This window comes from Leucoraja erinacea, chromosome 12 (assembly GCF_028641065.1).
Source record: "Leucoraja erinacea ecotype New England chromosome 12, Leri_hhj_1, whole genome shotgun sequence".
Taxonomy (NCBI): domain Eukaryota; kingdom Metazoa; phylum Chordata; class Chondrichthyes; order Rajiformes; family Rajidae; genus Leucoraja; species Leucoraja erinaceus.
In genome coordinates this window covers 52716179-52737726 of record NC_073388.1, presented here as the reverse complement: position 1 = coordinate 52737726, position 21548 = coordinate 52716179, and the positions used below count along the sequence as shown (strand labels likewise).

General features: G+C 41.0%; 1 protein-coding gene across 1 annotated transcript in view; it reads left to right on the top strand.

The window, feature by feature from the left end:
- Positions 1 to 21548, top strand: part of atrx (ATRX chromatin remodeler) — a 225058-nt gene that overhangs the window by 187610 nt on the left and 15900 nt on the right. The window contains 2 exon segments of the mRNA XM_055644141.1: positions 136 to 313; positions 4163 to 4357. Coding sequence (XP_055500116.1) covers positions 136 to 313; positions 4163 to 4357 — 373 coding nt within the window.

Below are 21548 nucleotides of genomic sequence, written 5' to 3'. Positions count from 1 at the left end.
TTTGTATGTTTTTTGACTTTTTCAACTGTCATAATGTGTAGAGAGCCAGTATAACAGTGTTATCTTGAATGCACCACTAAAATGTTTATTTATATTTGTTAACTTTGATTATCTCTGTGCAATTGTTTGTGAAAGGGGTCGTCTATTCATCATTTCCACAAAAGCTGGATCTCTGGGGATTAATCTTGTGGCTTCCAACCGTGTCATCATTTTTGATGCCTCCTGGAATCCTTCATATGACATCCAGAGCATCTTTCGAGTTTATCGTTTTGGACAGTTAAAGCCAGTCTTTGTGTACAGATTCTTGGCTCAGGTAAAAATGACATACCTTTATGTGCATGCATAATTTCCTTTTTTGTAAAGATAGTTTGAATGGACACTATTGCACATAATTTGTGAGTGGTGGGAAATCATTTGTAATGGTGCTGTGGATTGAACCCAATTTTTTCACAAAAATATGTGTAAGAAGTTTGTTCCTCTATTAATGCTTAGATATTGTGAAACTTTTTATCATCAAAAATCAAAAATAAAATTTTGTGCAAACAGATATTTCGACTTGAAAAAATAGATTACTATTCTTTTCTCAGTGTATTCAAAACTAATCTAAATGTGTATAGGGAAATAAATTCTTGATATGCGCCTTTCTCAAAACGTGTGGGTGCAGTTTTTCTAGTAATTACTAAAGAAACCTTGCCTTTGCAGCAAATATGAAGCATCCTTGAAATTGGAATCATGAATCACATTTTAAAGTTACTTCTCACTTTCTTTTTGTCCTTTTATTGGTCTCCCTAATTTCTTCAGAGTGTTCTTGGTTTATGTATTGGTTATGAAATATTCCCTTCAATTTCTTTAAAAAAGCATGGAAAGGTAATTTGAACCTTGAAATAGAAAATATGGATAAAGCAAGAGCAAAATAAGCCACAGTTTCACTATTGGATTCAGTTGTTTAACTTTGGCAGAGTTATATTAGCTTTTGCTTATTTCCCTTAAGAAATTGGCACGAGGGGAGTCTGTCGCAAATTTGAAGTAATTGAGTTGAAGTTTGAGTACCACTACAATTGATGTATTTTTGGATTTTAAGAAATGCCAGGCAGAAACGATTTATTTTCTGAAGTTTATTTGCTTCTTTTTAAATTCTATCCAAATTACAGCAGATAGCAGTGTGAAGTAGTTGAGCACGAATTCAATGTAAACACAATTTCTTTGTACGCTTAAATTCCATATTTTGAATGTTTCCACTTCCATAATATCATCAACAAAGTTCACTGGTCACACAAGGACAGAATACCTTTAGGTGCAGAATTTTTATTCTGAGATTATTAACACATTTGTGGGAGGGAAATAAATTCCTAAATACTTGTGATAATTGTGATTACACGTTTGTAATAAGTTCTTATTTAACATCATCCTGTTGAATTTAATTTATGGGTGAAATAATTTGTTATGTCACATGCTGCTGATCCATAAATTATCATGCATATTTACTTAATGCTGTATTTTGTTGTGTTTTAAGTATATAGTTTTACCACATCTTAATCATCAGTTAGCGATAAAATTAAATGGGACTACAGAAGCAGGAGCTGATATCATGAGTAAGATATTTTGTAAGTGGTGTCAGTTGGGCAACAACTACTGTTCCAAGAAATATATGAAGGGAAACTCATTTGCATTCCAGTTATCTGGCTTTAATGTTTAAGCTTTTTCAATTGTGATTTTGGAATAATTATCACAGATTACCACCAAATTTGCTTGATAATTTGATCTGCTAAACATTACAGAAATAAATTTGAAGTAATGTAATACAGTTCGCTCCATAATGTTTGGGACAAAGACCCATCATTTATTTATTTGCCTCTGTACTACATAATTTGTGATTTGTAATAGAAGAAATTACATGTGGTTAAACTGCGCACTGTCAGATTTTAATAAAGACCATTTTTATACATTTTGGTTTCACCATGTAGAAATTACAGCTGTGTTTATACATAATGCCTCCGTTTCAGCGGACCATAATGTTTGGGACACATGGCTTCCCAGATGTTTGTAGTTGCTCAGGTGTGTTTCATTGCCTCCGTAATGCAGGTATAAGAGAGCTCTCAGCACATGGTCTTTCATCCAGTCTTTCCATCACCTTTGGAAACTTTTATTGCTGTTTATCAACATGAGGACCAAAGTTGTGCCAATGAAAGTAAAATAAGCCATTATGAGATTGAGAAACAATAATAAAACTGTTAGAGACATCAGCCAAACTTAGGCTTACCAATATCAACTGTTTGGAATATCATTAAGAAGAACGAGAGTACTGGTGAGCTTACTAATTGCAAAGGGGCTAGAAGGCCAAGGAAAACCTCCACAGCTGATGACAGAAGAATTACATAGAAACATAGAAAATAGGTGCAGGAGTAGGCCATTCGGCCCTTCGAGCCTGCACCGCCATTCAATATGATCATGGCTGATCATCCAACTCAGTATCCTGTACCTGCCTTCTCTCCATATCCCCTGATCCCTTTAGCCACAAGGGCCACATCTAACTCCCTCTTAAATATAGCCAATGAACTGGCCTCGACTACCTTCTGTGGCAGAGAATTCCAGAGATTCTCCACTCTCTGTGTGAAAAATGTTTTCCTCATCTCTGTCCTAAAAGATTTCCCCCTTATCCTTAAACTGTGACCCCTTGTTCTGGACTTCCTAAACATCGGGAACAATCTTCCTGCATCTAGCCTGTCCAACCCCTTAAGAATTTTGTACGTTTCTATAAGATCCCCCCCTCAATCTTCTAAATTCTAGCGAGTACAAGCCGAGTCTATCCAGTCTTTCTTCATATGAAAGTCCTGACATCCCAGGAATCAGTCTGGTGAACCTTCTCTGTACTCCCTCTATGGCAACAATGTCCTTCCTCGGATTAGGAGACCAAAACTGTACGCAATACTCCAGGTGTGGTCTCACCAAGACCCTGTACAATTCTGTCTATAATTAGAGAGAAATCCTCATACACCTGTCTGACAGATCAGAAACACTCTTCAGGAGTCCGTTGTGGATTTGCCATTGACCACTGTCCGCAGAAGACTTCATGAACAGAAAATCAGAGGCTACACTGCAAGATGCAAACCACTGGTTAGCTGCAAAAATAGGATGGCCAGGTTACAGTTTCCCAAGAAATACTTAAAAGAGCAACTAAAGTTCTGGAAAAAGGTCTGGTGGCCGATTAACTTATATCGCAGAGATGGCAAGAGCAAAGTATGGAGGAGAGAAGGAACTTCCCAAGATCCAAAGCATACCACCTCATCTGGGGTGTTATGGCCTGGTGAAGGTACTGGCTCACAGTACCTTCTGATGGTAGTAGCATAATGAATTCTGAAGTGCATAGACACATCCTATCTGCTCAAGTTCAAACAAATGCCTCAAAACTCATTGGCCGGCAGTTCATTCTAGCAATGCAATGATCCGAAACATACTGCTAAAGCAACAAAGGAGTTTTTCAAAGCTAAAACATGGTCAATTCTTGTATGGCTGTCAATCACCTGATCTGAACCCAATTGAGCATGCCTTTTATATGCTGAAAAGAAAACTGAAGGGGACTGGCCCCCAAAACAAGCATAAGCTAAAGATGGCTGCAATACAGGCCTGGCAGAGCATCGCCTAAGAAGACACCCAGCAACTGGTGATGTCCATGAATCGCAGGCTTCAAGCAGTCATTGCATGCAATCGATATGCAACAAAATACTGAACATGACTACTATCATTTGCATGACATTGCTGTGTCCCAAACATTATGGTGCCCTGAAATGGGGGAACTATGTATAAACACAGCTGTAATTTCTACATGGTGAAACCAAAATGTATAAAACTGCCCTTTAATAAATCTGACAATGTGCACTTTAACCACGTGATTTTTTTTCTATTACAAGTCTCAACTTGAGGAGTGCAGAGGTAAATAAATAAATGATAGGTCTTTGTCCCAAAAATTATGGAGGGCACTGTATATAAGAAATCCTACATGATTTCAGGGAATAACTTAGTCTATTATTCTCCTAACCTACTCTTGTCAGATAAGTAAATTGACAACAGGACTCATACAATTGCCCATTACAATTGGGTGGATTATGGAGGGCATGGGAATAAAGAGTATCTGGATAAATATAAAATTCTATGTTAACTCCAGGGAACCATGGAGGAAAAGATTTATGATCGACAAGTAACAAAACAGTCACTTTCATTCCGCGTGGTCGACCAGCAACAGATTGAGCGTCACTTCACAATGAATGAACTAACTGAACTCTACACTTTTGAGCCAGATCAGCTGGATGATCTAAACACTGAAAAGAAGAAGAAAAGAGATACTCCAATGCTGCCAAAGGTTTGGTTCTTTCCTAATTTCAATGTTCATCAATAATTTTATATTTACATTTTGGATGTACACTTGGATTAGAAATTTCACTTGCATCTGTCTTTGAGATTAGACAATAGGTGCACGAGTAGGCCATTCGGCCTTTCGAGCCAGCACCGCAATTAAGTATGATCATGGCTGATCATCCTCAATCAGTACCCCATTCTTGCCTTCTCCCCATATCCCCTGACTCCGCTAACTTTAAGAGCCCTTATCTAGCTCTCTCTTGAAAGTATCCAGAGAACAGGCCTCCACTGCCCTCTGAGGCAGAGAATTCCACACTCACAACTCTCTCTGTGAAAATTTCCACACTCACAACTCTCTGTGTAAGGTTGTTCTAGAGTGAAGAAGGAATGTTAAAAGAGGGAATAATGGAAGTTGAAGAGAGAACGGTCAAAATGTTGTTTAACATAATAGAAACGGAGAAGGTTGGGCAAGTAGATAGAGACAGATGCACAATTGGGGGAAAGGGGGGTAGAAATGTCAAATTAAAATAGAGAAATATAAAGGTTTACTTGGTGTTGGAAAGAACCTGAAATAGGCAAAAATGTACAAAGAATTGGAGAGAAATTAAGGAGATTGAAGCAAGACACAAGACAAATTGCCAGTGAAATCAGCGTTAAAATTTAGAACAGAGTTGGTAAGATTGATAGAATTAGATGAGGAGCAATAACAAACTGGTTAGAAAATGTAGCTGGTGGCTAGAAATGGAGATGAATGAGAATGATGTAAGTTTTGCACATTTTTTCTTTTGGGAGATGTGCTGCCAGGAGTACTTAATAGCTGACAGCTTGAGATTATTCTTTGGCACCAAGGCTGAAAAAAGAAACAATCCACTATTTGGTTGGATAATGACTACCATCATGTAATGTTGGTTATGTCACCTTTAAATGCTACAGTTACTGTCTTTGTATTATGCCAGATGTTTTACAAAGTATGATGCATTTTTAATGTAGCAAATTGATTTTGAGCACCATACCATTATACTTGTATTAACTAATTAATTTAGAACAAAAACGAAAAATATAATTTGAACCTTCGATATTTTAGAAATTATAGTAAAGTGCGGACTGAAGTTGCTGCAGTATACAACTGAAGGTGGTGTAATCTTGTTTGTGTATTTCATCTGAAGATGCAATTATAAAAAAAACTGCTATTTAATCCTTAAACATTGCACATTATTGACACACTCATATTTTTTGGAAGCAATAGCTTAAATTTGAATAGCACAGTTTTAAATTGAGTCATGTGTGTAATCAACCATAGGTAAAAGGCATGAAAAATCTTCAATTCAATAATTATTCTTGAAAAGTGGCTCTAAAACAAGAACATTTCAGATGAAAGCCATCTTGTTGCTGTTTTTTCCAATAGACATTTTGATATTTCAGTTTATACCTTACGGTTTTGGGTACTTTAAAAGATAATTTATATTTTAAGGAAATAAATAATTTTCAAGCATCTACTTTTAATAGAAAGACCAGAGTTGTAATGAGTCCTTTATACTCTGGATACTTGCTATTTCTTGAATGGAAAAGTCTTGCACTTGATATCAGTTTTACAGCAGGTCTTCTTTTGTACTTTAATCAAACTATGCTACGTCTGGTTATCTCATAGGTAATTTTTCTAACTGCAGTATTGTTGCATTCAATGTGCAACACCAAACTTGGAGAAAGCACAACACTAAACTTGGGGTATTTAAATTATCTGCCACTATTATCCACACTGAATTTTGTTATCTAATTCATTGAAAAATAACTTTTTAATTTCATTTACTTCAAGGTCAAGATTTTTAATTCAAATTTTTTTTTAAAATTAGAGCTTTACTGTAATTAAACCACCTAAAATTTGATTCCATTTACTCTTTTATGCATTTTTAAAAATTGAATTACTAACTTAAAAATCCTAGTTGGAAATTAAAAATTTTCAAGTAATTTTAGTCCAAAGTGGAAATTTACTGTTTTCTAACACTGAAGAACTGATGTAGCTCAACTGATATTTTACAATGGTGAGTGCAGTTGACCTCACTGATCGTCTGAAAATAAATTACAGCATTTGCTCTGGCATTTAAATCCATTTTATCCTTTGCGACTGAGTTTATAATTTCCAATACAATACAATACATTACCGTTTTTTGCACTTTGAACCTAAGCGAAGAAAAAAACCAAGACACACAATTTACACAGACATCCATCACAGTGAATCTGCAAACACCTCCTCACTGTGATGGAAGGCAAAGTCTTGTCTCTCCCCTGTACTTTATTCTTCTTCCGATGTTAAAGCCCCTGGTGGGTGATGGTAAGTCCCGCGGCCGTTAAGGCCGCGCGGGGCGATGTAAGGCCCTGCTCCGGGTCTTGATGTTTGTAAAGAAGTGTCATCAACACACTGTAGCTTTACTTCTTTTATTCATACTGTAACATTACAGTAAGCACTAGCTGTACGTGGTCTGTCACGGAAACTAGAGGGCGATCTGTGGGTGGGGAGGTTGTAATTATACTTGTGATATGGGGAGTGGTTAGTAGTGATGAGGTAACTATATTAAAGGTACATGCACATGTCATCTACAATGTTGGAGCCCCCGACGGGCGATGGTAAGTCCCACGGCCGTTAAAGCCGCGCCGGGCGATGTAAGGCCCCGCTCCGGGTCGTTTTTAACCCCGCGATTCGGGCCGGAGAAGTTGCAGTTGTGGGAGCTCCGAAAAGCGGTCTCCCACTAGGGACCCGCGAGCTCCCAGTGTTACCGTCCACCGGGCCTGCGGCTGGAGCCTTCGAAGCTCCGAAGTCGGTGACAGCCGCACGCCACAACAGCTCTCCACGCTCCGAAGCCGGCCAGCTACGCGATGGTGAGTCCGCAGGCTCTGCGACTGGAGCCCCAGGTCGATTCCGGTTGGAGGCTGCTCCACGTGCTAGGCCCCAACGACAAGGAAGACCCGACAGGGAAAAGGTCGGGTCCCCGTACAGGAAAGAGATTAGAAAGCCAGGCTCTAAGTATAGTACTGAGTCTTGGTACATTTATGTGCAAAAGAACAGTTTGGCTCAGTCGAACCCAGATCCAAACACTTGCCTTTTTGTTTTGACTAGACTAAGTTGGACCCATTGGGTCCCTGTCACACAGGAGGCCTGGTCCCCCAACGCAATATTCCACCACTCACCCACAGCCCCTAACTGAGCAGGCTCGACTCATTTCCGCTCATCCCAGAGCACTCCCTCCCCCTCCTTTTCATGTGTGGGGGGGAGGGGGAGGGAAGTGGGGGGCATGGGGAGAGGTGTGGTAGGAGGGGGGGGGGGGTGTGGGGGGGAGGTGTGTATGTGGGCAGTAAAGGTGGGGGCGGGGGGGTTTGTGGGGCGGGGGGGTAGTGCAGGGTTTGTGGGGGAGAGGGATGGTTGTGGGGGGGAGGGGTTTGTGGGCGGGGATTGAGGGGTGTGGGCGGGGGGAGTGAGCTCAGACAAAAGGCGGGGGGGAGGGAGGGCATCACGGGGTGGCGCCAGCGAAGGGGGATCGGAGGGGTAGTGGCTGGAATTTGCGGTGCGATGGGGACTTGCAGCGGTCGCTGGTCGTTCTCCACCAGGATCAGAGTCCACTTTCCGTTTGGCGACATCTCCGACTCTGGGCCGTGCTGGGTTTCCGTTGCTGGGCTGGGTCGGAAATCCGAGGCAGGGCTGCTTGGGGCATGACTGCTTGGGGCTGGGCTGGGCTGCTTCGGATCCCTCCGAAAGTCCGGTTGGAAACCTATGCTGACCAGTAAAGACCCGATGGTGCAGGAAGGGGCGGACCGTCCAGGGGAGTGACAGGGGAAGAGTAATCCTCGCGGCGCTGACTGGCAGGACGAGAGATCGATCTGCAGATTTTTAAACCTCGCTAAGTTTTACGACATTCAACCAATCGGAACGAAACTTGGTGCACTCGCAGACCAGGAGAACGGTGACTGAACTGGCGAAAAATCATAGTTATGTATAGAAGATAGATATAGATAGATGGATGGATGGACGGACCGCCCAAATCTGACAAATATAGCTAATGCACTAGTCTTGCCTTTGGTACATGTTTTTTCTTAACTGTAGGTTATCAAAAACAATAAAGGCCCAATGTCCAAATAATTTCCATTGTTCTAATTGAACCAGAAAAATTATTTGTTGAAATATATACGTAATCTCTTGGTTATCTAGATATGGATGCTAAATTATATTCCTGAAAGGGCATTAATGTACGTGTATAGGAAGGTGCTGCTGATGCTGGTTTAAACTGAAGAAAGACACAAAACGCTGGAGTAACTCAGTGGGACAGGCATTAGGTATGGGTGACATTTCGGGTCGAGACCCCTCTTCAGATTGAAGTCACGGGAAAGGAAATCGAGAGATATAGAAGATGACTAGACTAAGTGGGAATCCCAGCATCACACGGGAGGGCTGGTCACCCAACGCAATATTCCTCCTCTCCACCAATTCCAATATTGCTGGCCGGGGGGGGGGGGGGCTTTCTGTTGCGCTAGTTCATACTATTTTGTTGATCACACACACCCTCCACCTCACACACACATTCACACACAGACTCATTCACACACACAGACTCATTCACACACACAGACTCATTCACACACACACACACACACACATTCACTCACACACACTCACCCAATACTAAAATGCCAAGTAACTTCAGAACGTGTTGAATATACAGTGTGTAAAACGAATGTTTAAAGCCTCCTGTAGAGGCTGCTGCTGCTGCTGCTGAAGCAAAAATGTGCTTTAAATAACATCCAACAAATACACTCACCATAGACAGAGCAGCTCTCCTGAATTATTCAACGGCGCCATCTTGACGTCACCCTCTCGCTGCTTGCTACGAATCGGAAATGACGCACTCAGCAGCAGCATGCTGCTAACCGGAAATGACGTAATCGGCGCCATCTTGCAACTAAGCGAAAATCGCAGAATGAGCGACAATTTTGAAATTAAACACAGTCCTGATCTAATAAAATGTTTATTCACTTTATCCATCCAAAAACTGTTGCAAGTAAGCCCTTTAAAAGCTAACCCAATTGGCCAACAAAACACATTTGTTGAAAGACCTTTAAAAAGCCAATTGGGCAAATACATTTTACAAGCCAACAAAACACATTTGCTGAAAACCACATCCCGGGGACTCACCGTGGATTAGACGTGCGTTCAGTGTTATTCGCAGCTCAGAGAGCCGTGACCCTCTCGCTTCCTCCGTCTGGCAGAGACTGAGTGAGCCACGACACTTCCGGGTTTTATAGTCCCTCCCCCCGCCGTCAGCGGGGGTAGCAGAGAGAATGGCAAGTTTTTTAAAAACATTAATATCTCTCTGATTTTTCATCGGTGGGAAAAATCCTCCCCTCCAGTCCGGCGGAGGGGGGCTCTGAGCAAGGTGGCCAAAAATGACGGCCGTAAGTGGCGGCGTTCTCGGAAATCATATCGCAGTGAGTCAAAAGCGGTCAAGATCTTACTTTTAGTAATATAGACGTGGAGAGATAAAAAACAATGAATGAAAGATTCATGTACATGTGGTATAAATGACAATCTGGCAGTTTCTTCTCACTGCAATTGAGACTAGCTTTTCTAAAATTCCAAATTTGATTTAATTTGAATTGATTAACTGAAATGAATCTAATATCAACACCAGATTTACCGACCCTCTATTATACAGAGTGTAGCAAGAAAGAATGTAGAACCGTTCAAAGATAAAGGAGGGAATTTATGCTTTGAATCAGATGATGTAGGCGAGGTACTAACCTACATTCTTTTGTACATATGTACACTGCTTTGCATTTGTATTCACCAAGGAGAAGCATATGGAGGACAATGAAATGACTGGGAATACTAATATGCGAGGAAATTATATCCAGGAAATTATCGGCCATGAGCCTCTAGACTGTGGTAGGGAAGCTTTTGAAAAAGGATTCTTCAGGGAAGTATTTCTCTCGCTTGTAAGAGTACGTGTTAATTAGGGGTGAGCAAGACTTTGTCCACGACAGGTGATGTTTTACGAACTGGGTTGAGTTTCTTTGAGGTGACAAAGTTGATCAATGTGGGTAGGACAGTGGAGAGTAGGCAGCATCTGTGCTGGGACTGCTGTTGTTTGTGATATGATTAATATTTGTTTGCATTGTTGAATATAAATAAAAATCTGTAAGCAAATGTAAATGGGTTGGTTAATAAGTTTGCAGGCGCTAAAATTGGAGTTGCGGACAATGAGGGAGGATGTTGTGGAATATAGATTAGTGACAGCAATGGATGGAGCATTAGCAAATAAAGTATAACATGAACAAGTATAAGGTATTGCACTTTGGGAAGCTGAATGTAAAGAAAAAATATACAGCTAATGGCAAGATCCTTGCATTTCATTACATTCAGCTTCCCAAAGTTTATGTTAAATTCCATTCGCCATTGTTCTACCCAATTCTGTAGCTAATCTATATTCCACTATATCCTCCCTCATTGTCCACAAGTCCAATTTTAGCATTGCCTGCAAATGGCAAGACCCTTAACAGCATTGTGTAGGAAGGAACTGCAGATGCTGGTTTAACGTGAAGATAGACACTTAAGAGCTGGAGTAACTCAGTGGATCAGGCAACATCTCTGGAGAAAAGGGATAGGTTATGTTTTGGCTTGAGACCCTTCTTCAGACAGAGTCAGGGGAAAGGGAAACGAGAGAGAGAGATAGATGACACATATAACCAATATGCTTAGAAAGAAATGCAATAAAAGATGATCAATAAAAGGTAGAGCCCACAATGGTCCATTGTTGGTGATAATGAGTTATACAGGCAGTGAAACCCAACAGGATGACAGTGAAACTAGTACGACGACTAGGGTGGGGGAGGGATGGAGAGAGAGAGGGAATGTAAGAGTTACTTGGAAGTTAGAGAAATCAATATTCATACGGCTGAGTTGTTAGGTGATGTGATGTTCCTCCAAGTTGCGTTTGGTCTCACTCTGACAATGGATGAGGCCCAGAACTGAAAGGTCAGTGTGGGTGTGGGAGGGGGAGTTAAAGTATTTGGCAACTGGGAGATCATGTAGGCCAAAGCGGACTGAAAAAAGGTGTTCAGCAAAATGATCGCCCAGTCTGCACTTGGTCTCACCAATATATAAGAGTCCATACCTGGAACAGTGGATACAGTAGATGAGGTTGGAAGAGGTGCAAGTGAACCTCTGTCTCACCTGAAAGGACCGTCAGGGTTCCTGGAAAGAATTGAGGGAGGAGGTATTGGGACAGGTGTTGCATCTCCTGCGGTTGCAGGTACCTGGGGAGAGGGTGGTTTGGGTGGGAAGGAATGAGTTGTCCAGGGAGTTGTGGAGCGAACGGTCTCTGCGGAAAGGAGTGGAGATGAAGATGTGGCTAGTGGTGGGATCCTGTTGGCGGTTGTGAAAATGTCAGAGAATTATGTGCTGTTTGTGACGGCTGATGGGGTGAAAGGTGAGGACTAGGGGATTCTGTCTCTGTTGCGAGAGGGGTAGCAAGAGCAGATCTGCGGTTTACGAAGAGACGCGTGTGGGCCTCTTCTATAATAGAAATGGGGCTCCCCCGTTCCCTAAAGAATGAGGACATCTCGGATGTCCTGGTATGGAACACCTCACTGTGGATGCAGATGTGGCGTGGACGGAGGAATTGGGAGTAGGGGATAGAGTCTTTGAATGCGACAGGATGGGAAGAAATTGAGTCTAGATAGACGTGGCAGTCAGTAGGTTTATAATATACGTCAGTTGATAGTCTAACTCCTGTGGTGGAGACGGTGAGATCAAGAAAGGGGAGGGAGGTGACAAGTGAATTTGAGTGCAGGATGAAAATTGGTAATGAAGTTAATGAAGTCCACGTGTTCTGCATGGGTGCAGGAGGTTGCTCCGATGCAGTCGTCAATGTAGCAAGATAGGGCCAGTGTACGTCTGGAACAGAGATTGATCGACGTACCCTACAGAAACAGGCATAGCTGGGGCCCGTGGCTATGCCTTTGATTTGGAGGAAGTGGAAGGAATCAAAGGAGACGTTTTTGATTGTGAGGACCATCTTCGTTAGGCGGAGGAGCATGTTAGCAGAGGGAAATTGTCTGGTTCTGCAATTGAGAAAGGCTTTAAGGCCTACCTGGTGAGGGATGGAGTGGCAGAGTGACTGAACGTCCACAGTAAAGATGAGGGAACGGGGCCCAGGAAAACGGAAATTATTAGAGATGATGGGGGTGTGAGGTATCTTGGACACAAGTCGGGAAGGATTGGACATGGGAGGATAGGATGGGGTTAAGGTATGTGGAAATAATTTCAGTGGGGTAGAATCAGACAGAAACAATGGATCTCTCAGGGCAGTTATGTTTATGGATTTTTGGGAGGAGGAAAATCGGGGCCGTGCCATGTTGGGGAACGATAAGGTTGGATGCTGTGGGTGGGCAGACAACCGGAAGTGATAAAATCTGAGATAATCTGTGAAATAATGGCCTGGCGCTTATTTGTGTGGTGCTTGAGTCCAACGCCATAGCTCTCCAAAAGAGGCAGCACAGCAGATTGAGTGGTAAAGAGTTTGTATGGTATGCTTGCCTTCATCAGTCAGGGCATTGAGTATAAGAATTAGGAAGTTATGTTGCAGCTGTTTCGGACTCTGGTCAGGTGCATTTGGAGTATTTTGTGCAGTTCGAGTCGTTGAGTTTCGTGTCTGCCTTTCGAGTGAAAATAAATCCTATTCCTATAGTATAGAATATATTCCAATAGTTTTGCTATAAACGTCAGTCTCACTGACCTGTACTTTCCTGGCTTATCCCTGCAGTTCTTACTGAATATGGCAGCAACATTAGTTACTGCCCAGCCTTCCAGTATGCCTCACTGTGGCTAAAGATGGTGCAAAAATCTCTGTCAGCCCCAACAATGTCCCGTCCCCCCTTCCACCCCTTGCTTCTCACAACACTGGGATAGATTTTAACAGGCCTTGGGGATTTGTCCACCTTAATGTGAGCCAATATCTCAAACATGTTCTCATTCCTGATAAACATTCCATATTATTAGGTTATTCAAATTACCTCACTCTGAACTATATCTAGAAATCTGATGTGTTGGGGTAGAATAATAAAACTGGTTTGCTTGCAAGGGTAATTGTTGCACCGCATCATTGAGCAGAGCAATTAGATTGATCTAAACTGAACTTATTCAGATAATTGAAGAACAAAGTGGCCATGTAACATATAGGTCAGTTTTACAACAATAATATCATTATGCTTTAATATCACTGGCGATTTATAATCACTGACAACAAATAGAACAATAAAGCTGAGGTAATTCTTTATTGTTTAGATGATAACAGCTGATAAATGTAATTTGTAGCAATGTAATAGTGATTATAGTTGGAGAACCTTTGAATAATATCAGTAAGATTTATCTTAATGAACAATATATCTAACTTACATTGATATAATAGAAAATTGTTACTGCGTTGAAACGGGTTCATTGACCTGTGCCATTTTACTATTTGTTTTCTGGAGTTGAGGTTTATAAAGCTTTCATAAATTATCATGGAGTTCGGCCTGGTGGAAAGTCCAGAGGAATAAGGTTGAATTTACCAGATTATTGATTATACTGGGTCATTCTACAAAACTAGCCAGAAACTGAGAGGGGAATCGTGAGATGCACATGGCGGAGCAGATGCATTCAAAATCCAAATGCCTTTAAATTTTAAGCTTAAATTAAGTTTAAAACAGATGCAGTATTGACAAGTGCAATAGGGAAACAGTCCTGATCGATCACAATGTCAAATTTGGAAATTAACAAGAAATAAACATTGCATGCTGTGCTGTGATTTTATGAAACTTGGTATTTCAGGCTCCCATTGCCTAGCAATGTTACAAAATTTTGAGATTAAAAAAAATCAAGTCTGCAATTTATCCCATCAGATAAAGCATAACAATAAGTTTAATTTGACACCTAATTCACTTTCATATCTCAAGTAATAAAAAAGTTATGGCCATTTTCATACTCGGAAATTAGCATCTTGTTCCCTATTGATTTTCTATGGACATACAAAAAAGCTGTGATCGTGGACAGTCAAAAGCCCATAACCTTCTTAAAAATTAAGAGAACTGAATGAAATTTTCAGTTATCATAGATTGAAGCATTCTGAAACAAATATAAAATAATCTTACTTGGATGACCTGAAATTAAAGCATATAATTAGTTAGTTACCCAATTGTAGCTAATTTCAAACTTCAATTACTAGATCTAAACATCTATCCATTTCTTAATAAATGATTAACATTTTTAAATAGCCCAAGTGTCCAAATAATATTCACAAATAATTCACAATAAAACATGATTTTTAAATCTCATTTACATCAATTTATAGGCCAAATGGAAGGAATTTAGTGTTCAATTGCAGTAAATTAAAGTCAATTTAAATCGGCTTTCTAGTGGGTTCCTGTGAACGCGCTGGTTTAGAACGTTCACATTGCGCTGGATTTGTGCCCTCAAATGCCCAGAAAAATACTGCGGGATATAAAGAGCCCAAAATGAACTACTCGCTATAGAAAACTTTATATAACAGGGTTATATACAAGCCCCATTTAATGTAAAAATAAGGTACATGCCTTTAATTGTTTGCTTTATAAAACCCTGGGGCTGCGAGAGGTTGCGGGTTGAGAGAGTGATTTTTAAACTACTATAACTATTATACAAGGCCATAAAAACTAATAATACCTTTTGCGACGGGGTCTTTCAGCGATTTTCCGTTAATGATTTACTAGGCTGAACATTTTCGATTGCAACAGCCTAGTAAAAATCGCGTTTTAAACCCGCCCCCTCTAAACAGCGCCAAAATCGCGCACACGGGGTAGGGCAGATGCTCAGCCACGGTTCAGGTAGGTTTTGTAACATACCTACATTGCCTAGATTTACTGTGTGCATACATTTTGATATTTTATGAAAGCAATGAAATTAAGGGATTTTAACAGAAAAAGAGTCAACGCAGGAAAGTAGCACTTTAGTGGTGAATTAGCCATGATTTTAATAAATGGTGCAAGTGTCAAAATAGGATATTTCTGCTTCTATTTTGAGTTCTCGCATTCATGTGTCATCAAACGCATGCCATACATATGAAAGAACTAATGGGTACATCTGATATAACTGTTGTTTGGTGTTCAAGAATTACAATATAATTGACTTATTCCTTTCCTCGTTTTTGCTCAAAAAATATGTTTAGCCAATCAAAAGAATATAATCCTTTCTAGTTAGCTTCACATAGCCCCGATCTGACAAAAACCTTAAGTGTAAAACCAAACAAACTATAATACCACCAGAACACCAGTGCTTTAAAGATGAATCACCAGAATTGTTTCAGATTAATGTTCTTTCAACTAAAAGTGTAGATGAAGCCAATTACATTTTAATTGCTGACATGCTATAATTGTGGCAAAAAATTGACCAGTGGAATCACCTCTGAAACAGCTTTTTAGTTTCTCTACTAGCCCTCCCAGATTTTACTTGACCATGTGGTAAGCATGCTTGACAGCTTAAAAAGCTAGATCTTCCTTTGAGAGATTAGTTCTGTAATATTTTAAGAGTCGAGGGTGTTTAATTGCCATGTGTACTGACAACAGAACAATTAGATTACTTGCTGGAGTTTAACAAGCCCATAAATGCAATAACATAGCAACGGTAAGAGGGCAAAGTTTAAAGGAAGTTTCAAAGGACATTTTTTTACACAGAGGGTGGTGAGTTCCTGGAACGCGCTGCAGGCGGGTGATGGTTGAAGTAGATCCATTAGTGGCATTTTAAAAAATTTGTGTAGCCAGATGGAAATGCAGGGATATGGATTATGTGCAGGTAGATAAGTCATAGAGTGATACAGTGTGGAAACAGCCCTTCGGCCCAACTCGCCCATACTAGCCAACACTAGTCCCAGCTACACTAGTCCCACGTCCATATCCCTCCAAACCTGTCTGATCCATGTCCCTGTCTAACTGTTTCTTAAATTATGGGATAGTCCCAACCTCAACTACCTCCTCTGGCAGCTTGTTCCATACACCTACCAATTTTTGTGTGGAAAAAGTTACCCCTCGGATTCATATTAAATCTTTTCTCCTTCGCCATGATCCTATGTCCTCAGGTCCACAGATTCCCCTACTCTGGGCAAAAGATTCTGTGCATCTACCCGATCTATTCCTCCCATGATTTTGTATACCTCCAGAAGATCTCCCCTCCTCCTCCTGCGCTCGATGGAATAGAGACCCAGCCTACGCAACTTCTTCCTATAGCTCACACCCTCTGGTCCTGGCAACATCCTCGTAAATCTTTTCTGAACCCTTTCAAGCTTGACAATGTCTTTCCTATAACATGGTACCCAGACCTGAACACAATATTCTAAATGCGATTATACAACTGCAACATGGCCTCCTAACTTCTATACTCAATACTCTGACTGATGAAGGCCAAAATACCAAAAGCCTTTTTGACCACCTTAACTACCTGCGACCCGACCTTCAAGGAACCATGCACTTGTACTAGATCCCTCTGCTCTACAACACTACCCAGAGGCCTACCATTTACTGTGTAGGTCCAGCCCTTTTTCGACGTCCCAAATTGCAACACCTCACATTTCTCTGTATTAATTCCATCAACCATTCCTCCGCCCACCTGGCCAATCGATCCAGATCGTGCTGCAATCTTTCACAACTATCTTCACTATCTGCAAAACCACTCACTTTTGTATCATCAGCAAACTTGCCCTGTATGTTCTCATCCAAATCATTGATATAGATGGCAAACAGTAACAGGCCCAGCACCGAACCCTGAAGCACACCACTAGTCATAGGCCTCCAGTCCAAGAAGAAACCTTCCACCATCACCCTCTGCTTCCTTCCATGGAGCCAATTTGTTACCCATTCGATCCAGATCCTGCTGCAATCGTTCACAACCATCTTCTGAAACCAGAATTTCATTGTCCTATCAGGGTCACATGACAATAAACTCTTGAATCTTGAACCTTGAATCTTGGCATCATATTTGGCAAGACACTATTGCTGAAAATCCTGTTCTTGTTTGGTACTGTTCTGTGCCTATGTAACATGCAGATATTATACAATAATGAAAATACGGTAAATTAATCAACAATATGAGATAAGCATGATAGTACAAAAAACTCCATTATGTAGGCCGTCTTACAAGTTCATAGTTGTTGGTGTTGTGCAGTATTCAGAAATCAATTAACCAACAAACCTGCACGTCTTTGGAATGTCAGAGGAAACTGGAGACCCAGAGGAAATCCAGGCAGTCACGTGGAGAACGTACAAAATCCACACAGACAGTAAACTAGGTGAAATTCAAACCTGGATCACTGACACTGAGGCAGCAGCTGTACCACTGTAATACCGTTCTCTGACTCATCATTATCTATTCGTCCAACAATGGTTGCGTCGTTGGTGAATTTAAAGATGACTGGAGCTGTGTCTGGCTACATAGTGTGTAGGAAAGAATTGTAGATGCTGATTTAACCAAAGATACATACAAAAAGCTAGAGTAACTCAGCGAAACAAGCAGCATCTCTGGAGAGAAGGAATGGGTGACGTTTCGGGTCGAGACCCATCTTCAGATTGGTATGGGATAAGGGAAACGAGAGATATAGGCGATGATGTAGAGAGATAAAGAACAATGAATGAAAGATGTGCAAAAAAAGTAATGATGATAAAGGAAACTGGTCATTGTTTGCTGTTTTTTAGGTGAAAACAAGAAGCTAGTGCGACTTGGGTGGGAGGATAGAGAGAGAGTGAATGTCGGGGCTACCTGAAGTTAGAGAAATAAATATACATACCACTGGGCTGTAAGGTACCCAAGCGAAATTGGAGGAACAGCATCTCGTATATCGCTTGGTCAACTGTCGCCTCTTTCGGGGTTCATATTGTACTTGAAGCCATGCTGAAAATCAAGATGTGAGTTGGGTGCCTGACACCTTAGGCCAGTAAATTTGCCTTTCCATATCTGGGGATTATGGGCAGCTGTTCAAGCCTATAAGATTTTGACACTTGTCAAATACAGTCATTAGAGCAATCTGAATTTGGAACTGTGGGTTGCTCCATGCAGAAGTCCTTTTCTAGACTTGTTGTTGAGCATACATTGGTTTATAGAAAATAACTAGCTAGACTGGTGTTGGTGCTACAGAAAAGCCAAACCACTGTGCAGGAGACCTGTTATTTGGAAGTATAGACATTCTGTGAGCATAGGGATTCTGAGAACTATCCATAACCCATTGTTCCTTTAAGTTGGAAGTACTGTTGACTAAGATCAAATAAATTGCACTGGCAGGTTAATTAACTACAGATTAGTACAGATCTTGGTTAATTTTATAGACCTATCAGAATTATTTATGATACGGCAACAAATCTAAAAAATTGAATATTAATTAATGAATTGCTATTGAATTGATTACTATAGATCAGAACTACAGATTCCAAACAAGACGGATCATAGAATGTAGACTGACGAGTTTCAACCTGTACTTGCTGAGTAAATCACGATTTGTTGGGGAAGTGACCGTAGTTAATTACATTTTCTGAAGCACAGTATCCTCTATTGCTTGTGCAGCATTAATTACATTTCTTGTGCAGACTTAATTCGTAGACTGATCTTCGATGGATTTAAAACTTCTGTTCTGCATTATTTATTTAGTTGCTTATGCAGACTACATTTACCATCCCATCTACCTTCTAATCCCATGAATTCTTCAGTGAGATACCAATGTTCTAGTAGGCTTTCAAATATTCAGCTTGAATATTTAATATGATTGTGGCTGATCGCTACCCAGGACCACTTTCAGTAGTGGCTCCGTTGCCCTCGATTCACTTAATAGCCAAAAATCTGTTCATTTCTAACATGAACATACAGATAATCCCCCGACTTACATAAGGGTAACACTCCGTAAACCTGTACGTTTGTCAGATGGTCGGAATCACCTCCAAACTAGGTAGAAGCACGTTGTTCTGTCCGCTCTGCCGATTTCCCCCTCTCCACCTCCGGAGTCACCAACATCAAAGTGGTAGACGTCGGCGACTCCAGGGGAGAAGAAGAAGGAGGAGGCAGCGGTGGAGGGGGGAGCAACGGCTGATAGGACAAAGCGGCAGCTGCAGGGAGCCCTACAGTGACCGAGCATATCCTGCTAACGGTGGCGGCCTGAAGAAAGCATGGTTGGCCAGGGGCTACGACATGAGCTGCAACAACAGCCACGTCAACCAGACGGTGCAGCAGCTGGTGATGAAGAGCTCGCTGGTGCACTAGAAGATGTCGGTGACTCAGCCGGGTGTTGCTCTCCACCGCCTCCCTTGTTCTCGCTCCCCTTCCCAGTGTCACAACTACAGTGGCTGTAACTGTAAGAGCAGCAGCCCGGGTGACGCTTTTATATCTAAGAAGCACACGCCATCTTCCCATTGCAATAACACGTCATTCAGGAAATGTAACCACTTATTGAGAATTGTTTACCGAAGTGCAAGTTTACATAAGTTGTCGATTCCATGTCGGGAAGTGCCTATATTGAGCAGCTGAGCTTCCACAGCCCTCCAAGGAAGAGATTTACAACAATGTGAAGAAGGATCTCAACCAGAAACGTTGCCTATTCCTTTGCTCCATAGATGCTGCCTCACCCGCTGAGTTTTCCAGCTTTTTTGTCTACCTACGATTCAGTCAGTGCCCTTTGTATGAACAAATTGGCTGATCTGTGACCAAATGTAAATAACCTTTACTTTAATTTTTTTTTAATACCTTCAGTTAACAGTACAGATATTTCTCGTTACAACAGATCATAGGAGGGATGGAATGTTGTCCGTTAGTACCGGTTGTCCGCTATAACCGAGTAAGGGATTACTGGGTAATAGAGTATCATTGTACAAGTAGTAGAAACTGCAGATCTGCTTAATTCATAAAAGAACATTGAAGTAATTTTATGACATTGAAGTAATAGGGACGACAGATGGCGCAATGGGCTAAGTGTTCGGCTGGCGACCGGAAGGTAGCCGGTTCAAATCCCGCTTGGAGTGTATACTGTCGTTGTGTCCTTGGGGCAAGACACTTCACCCATCTTTGCCTGTGTGTGAATGTAATGTAATTATGTGAAGCACTTTGGGGTCAATGCAAGTTGACTAAAAAAATAATCTATATAAATAAGATTATTATTATTATAATTGCTTGTAGATTTCTATGACCTTTTGCAGTGTAACTAACAGCCATCGTTCTTAAAGAGACAACGGTATGTGATTACTGTGGGGACACTCCGAACGCTATAACCAAAATCCATTATAAAGAGGTCCATAATAACCAGGGTAGACTATATCAAATTCAAAATTAAAGTTAACAATTGTCCTAGCCACTCATGGAAGTGATTTCCTAATTTGTCTCGTGATCTGTCCCTGGTCTGAGACTCCTAGCCAGGGCATGTTCTCTCTGTCGTAGTTTCTTCACAATATTTTGAAAATAGATATTAGACAAAACTTCAATAAAATCATCTCAACCTCTTACTAAATTAATTTCAGGGAACGTAACCTTAAAATTCTGTGATTTCTTAACACTTGGATTGCAGATACCATTTAAAATATACATTGCACGTAGTTTAAGGCCATGTTATACTCCATGCCCAGAATTGCTGATAGTTAACCAGCTTGTTGCTTAAACCGTCATGATCTGAAGACCAATATTTTTTGTGTTTCTTTTGATTATTTTCTGCAGCTGTTTGTGACGTGAGTAATGATCTTGGATGACTGCATCATTTTGATCTGGGCTGCTGGTTTTCTACCATTAAGAAATACTCCTTTCAAATGCAGAATCAGTGCTTTTATCAGTTAACATGATGCCATTGTGTAAGAAGGAACTGCAGATGCTGGTTTAAACCGAAGAGAGACACAAAAAGCTGGAGTAACTCAGCGGGACAGGCAGCATCTCTGGAGAGTAGAAATGGGTGATGTTTTCTGGTCGAGACCCTTCTTCAGACATTATGCCATTGATTATGTCGGCTGCTTTCCTAAGGCAGAATGAAGTGTAGATGAAGTCGTTTTGTGGGTGGTTGCGGAAGTTCGCGTGTGATGGAGTGGGCTGCATTCACGACTGCAATTTCCCACGGTCTTGGAAAGAGAAGTTGCTAAACCAAGTTGTAAAACATCCTGATAAGATGCTACGATGCATCTATAGAAAT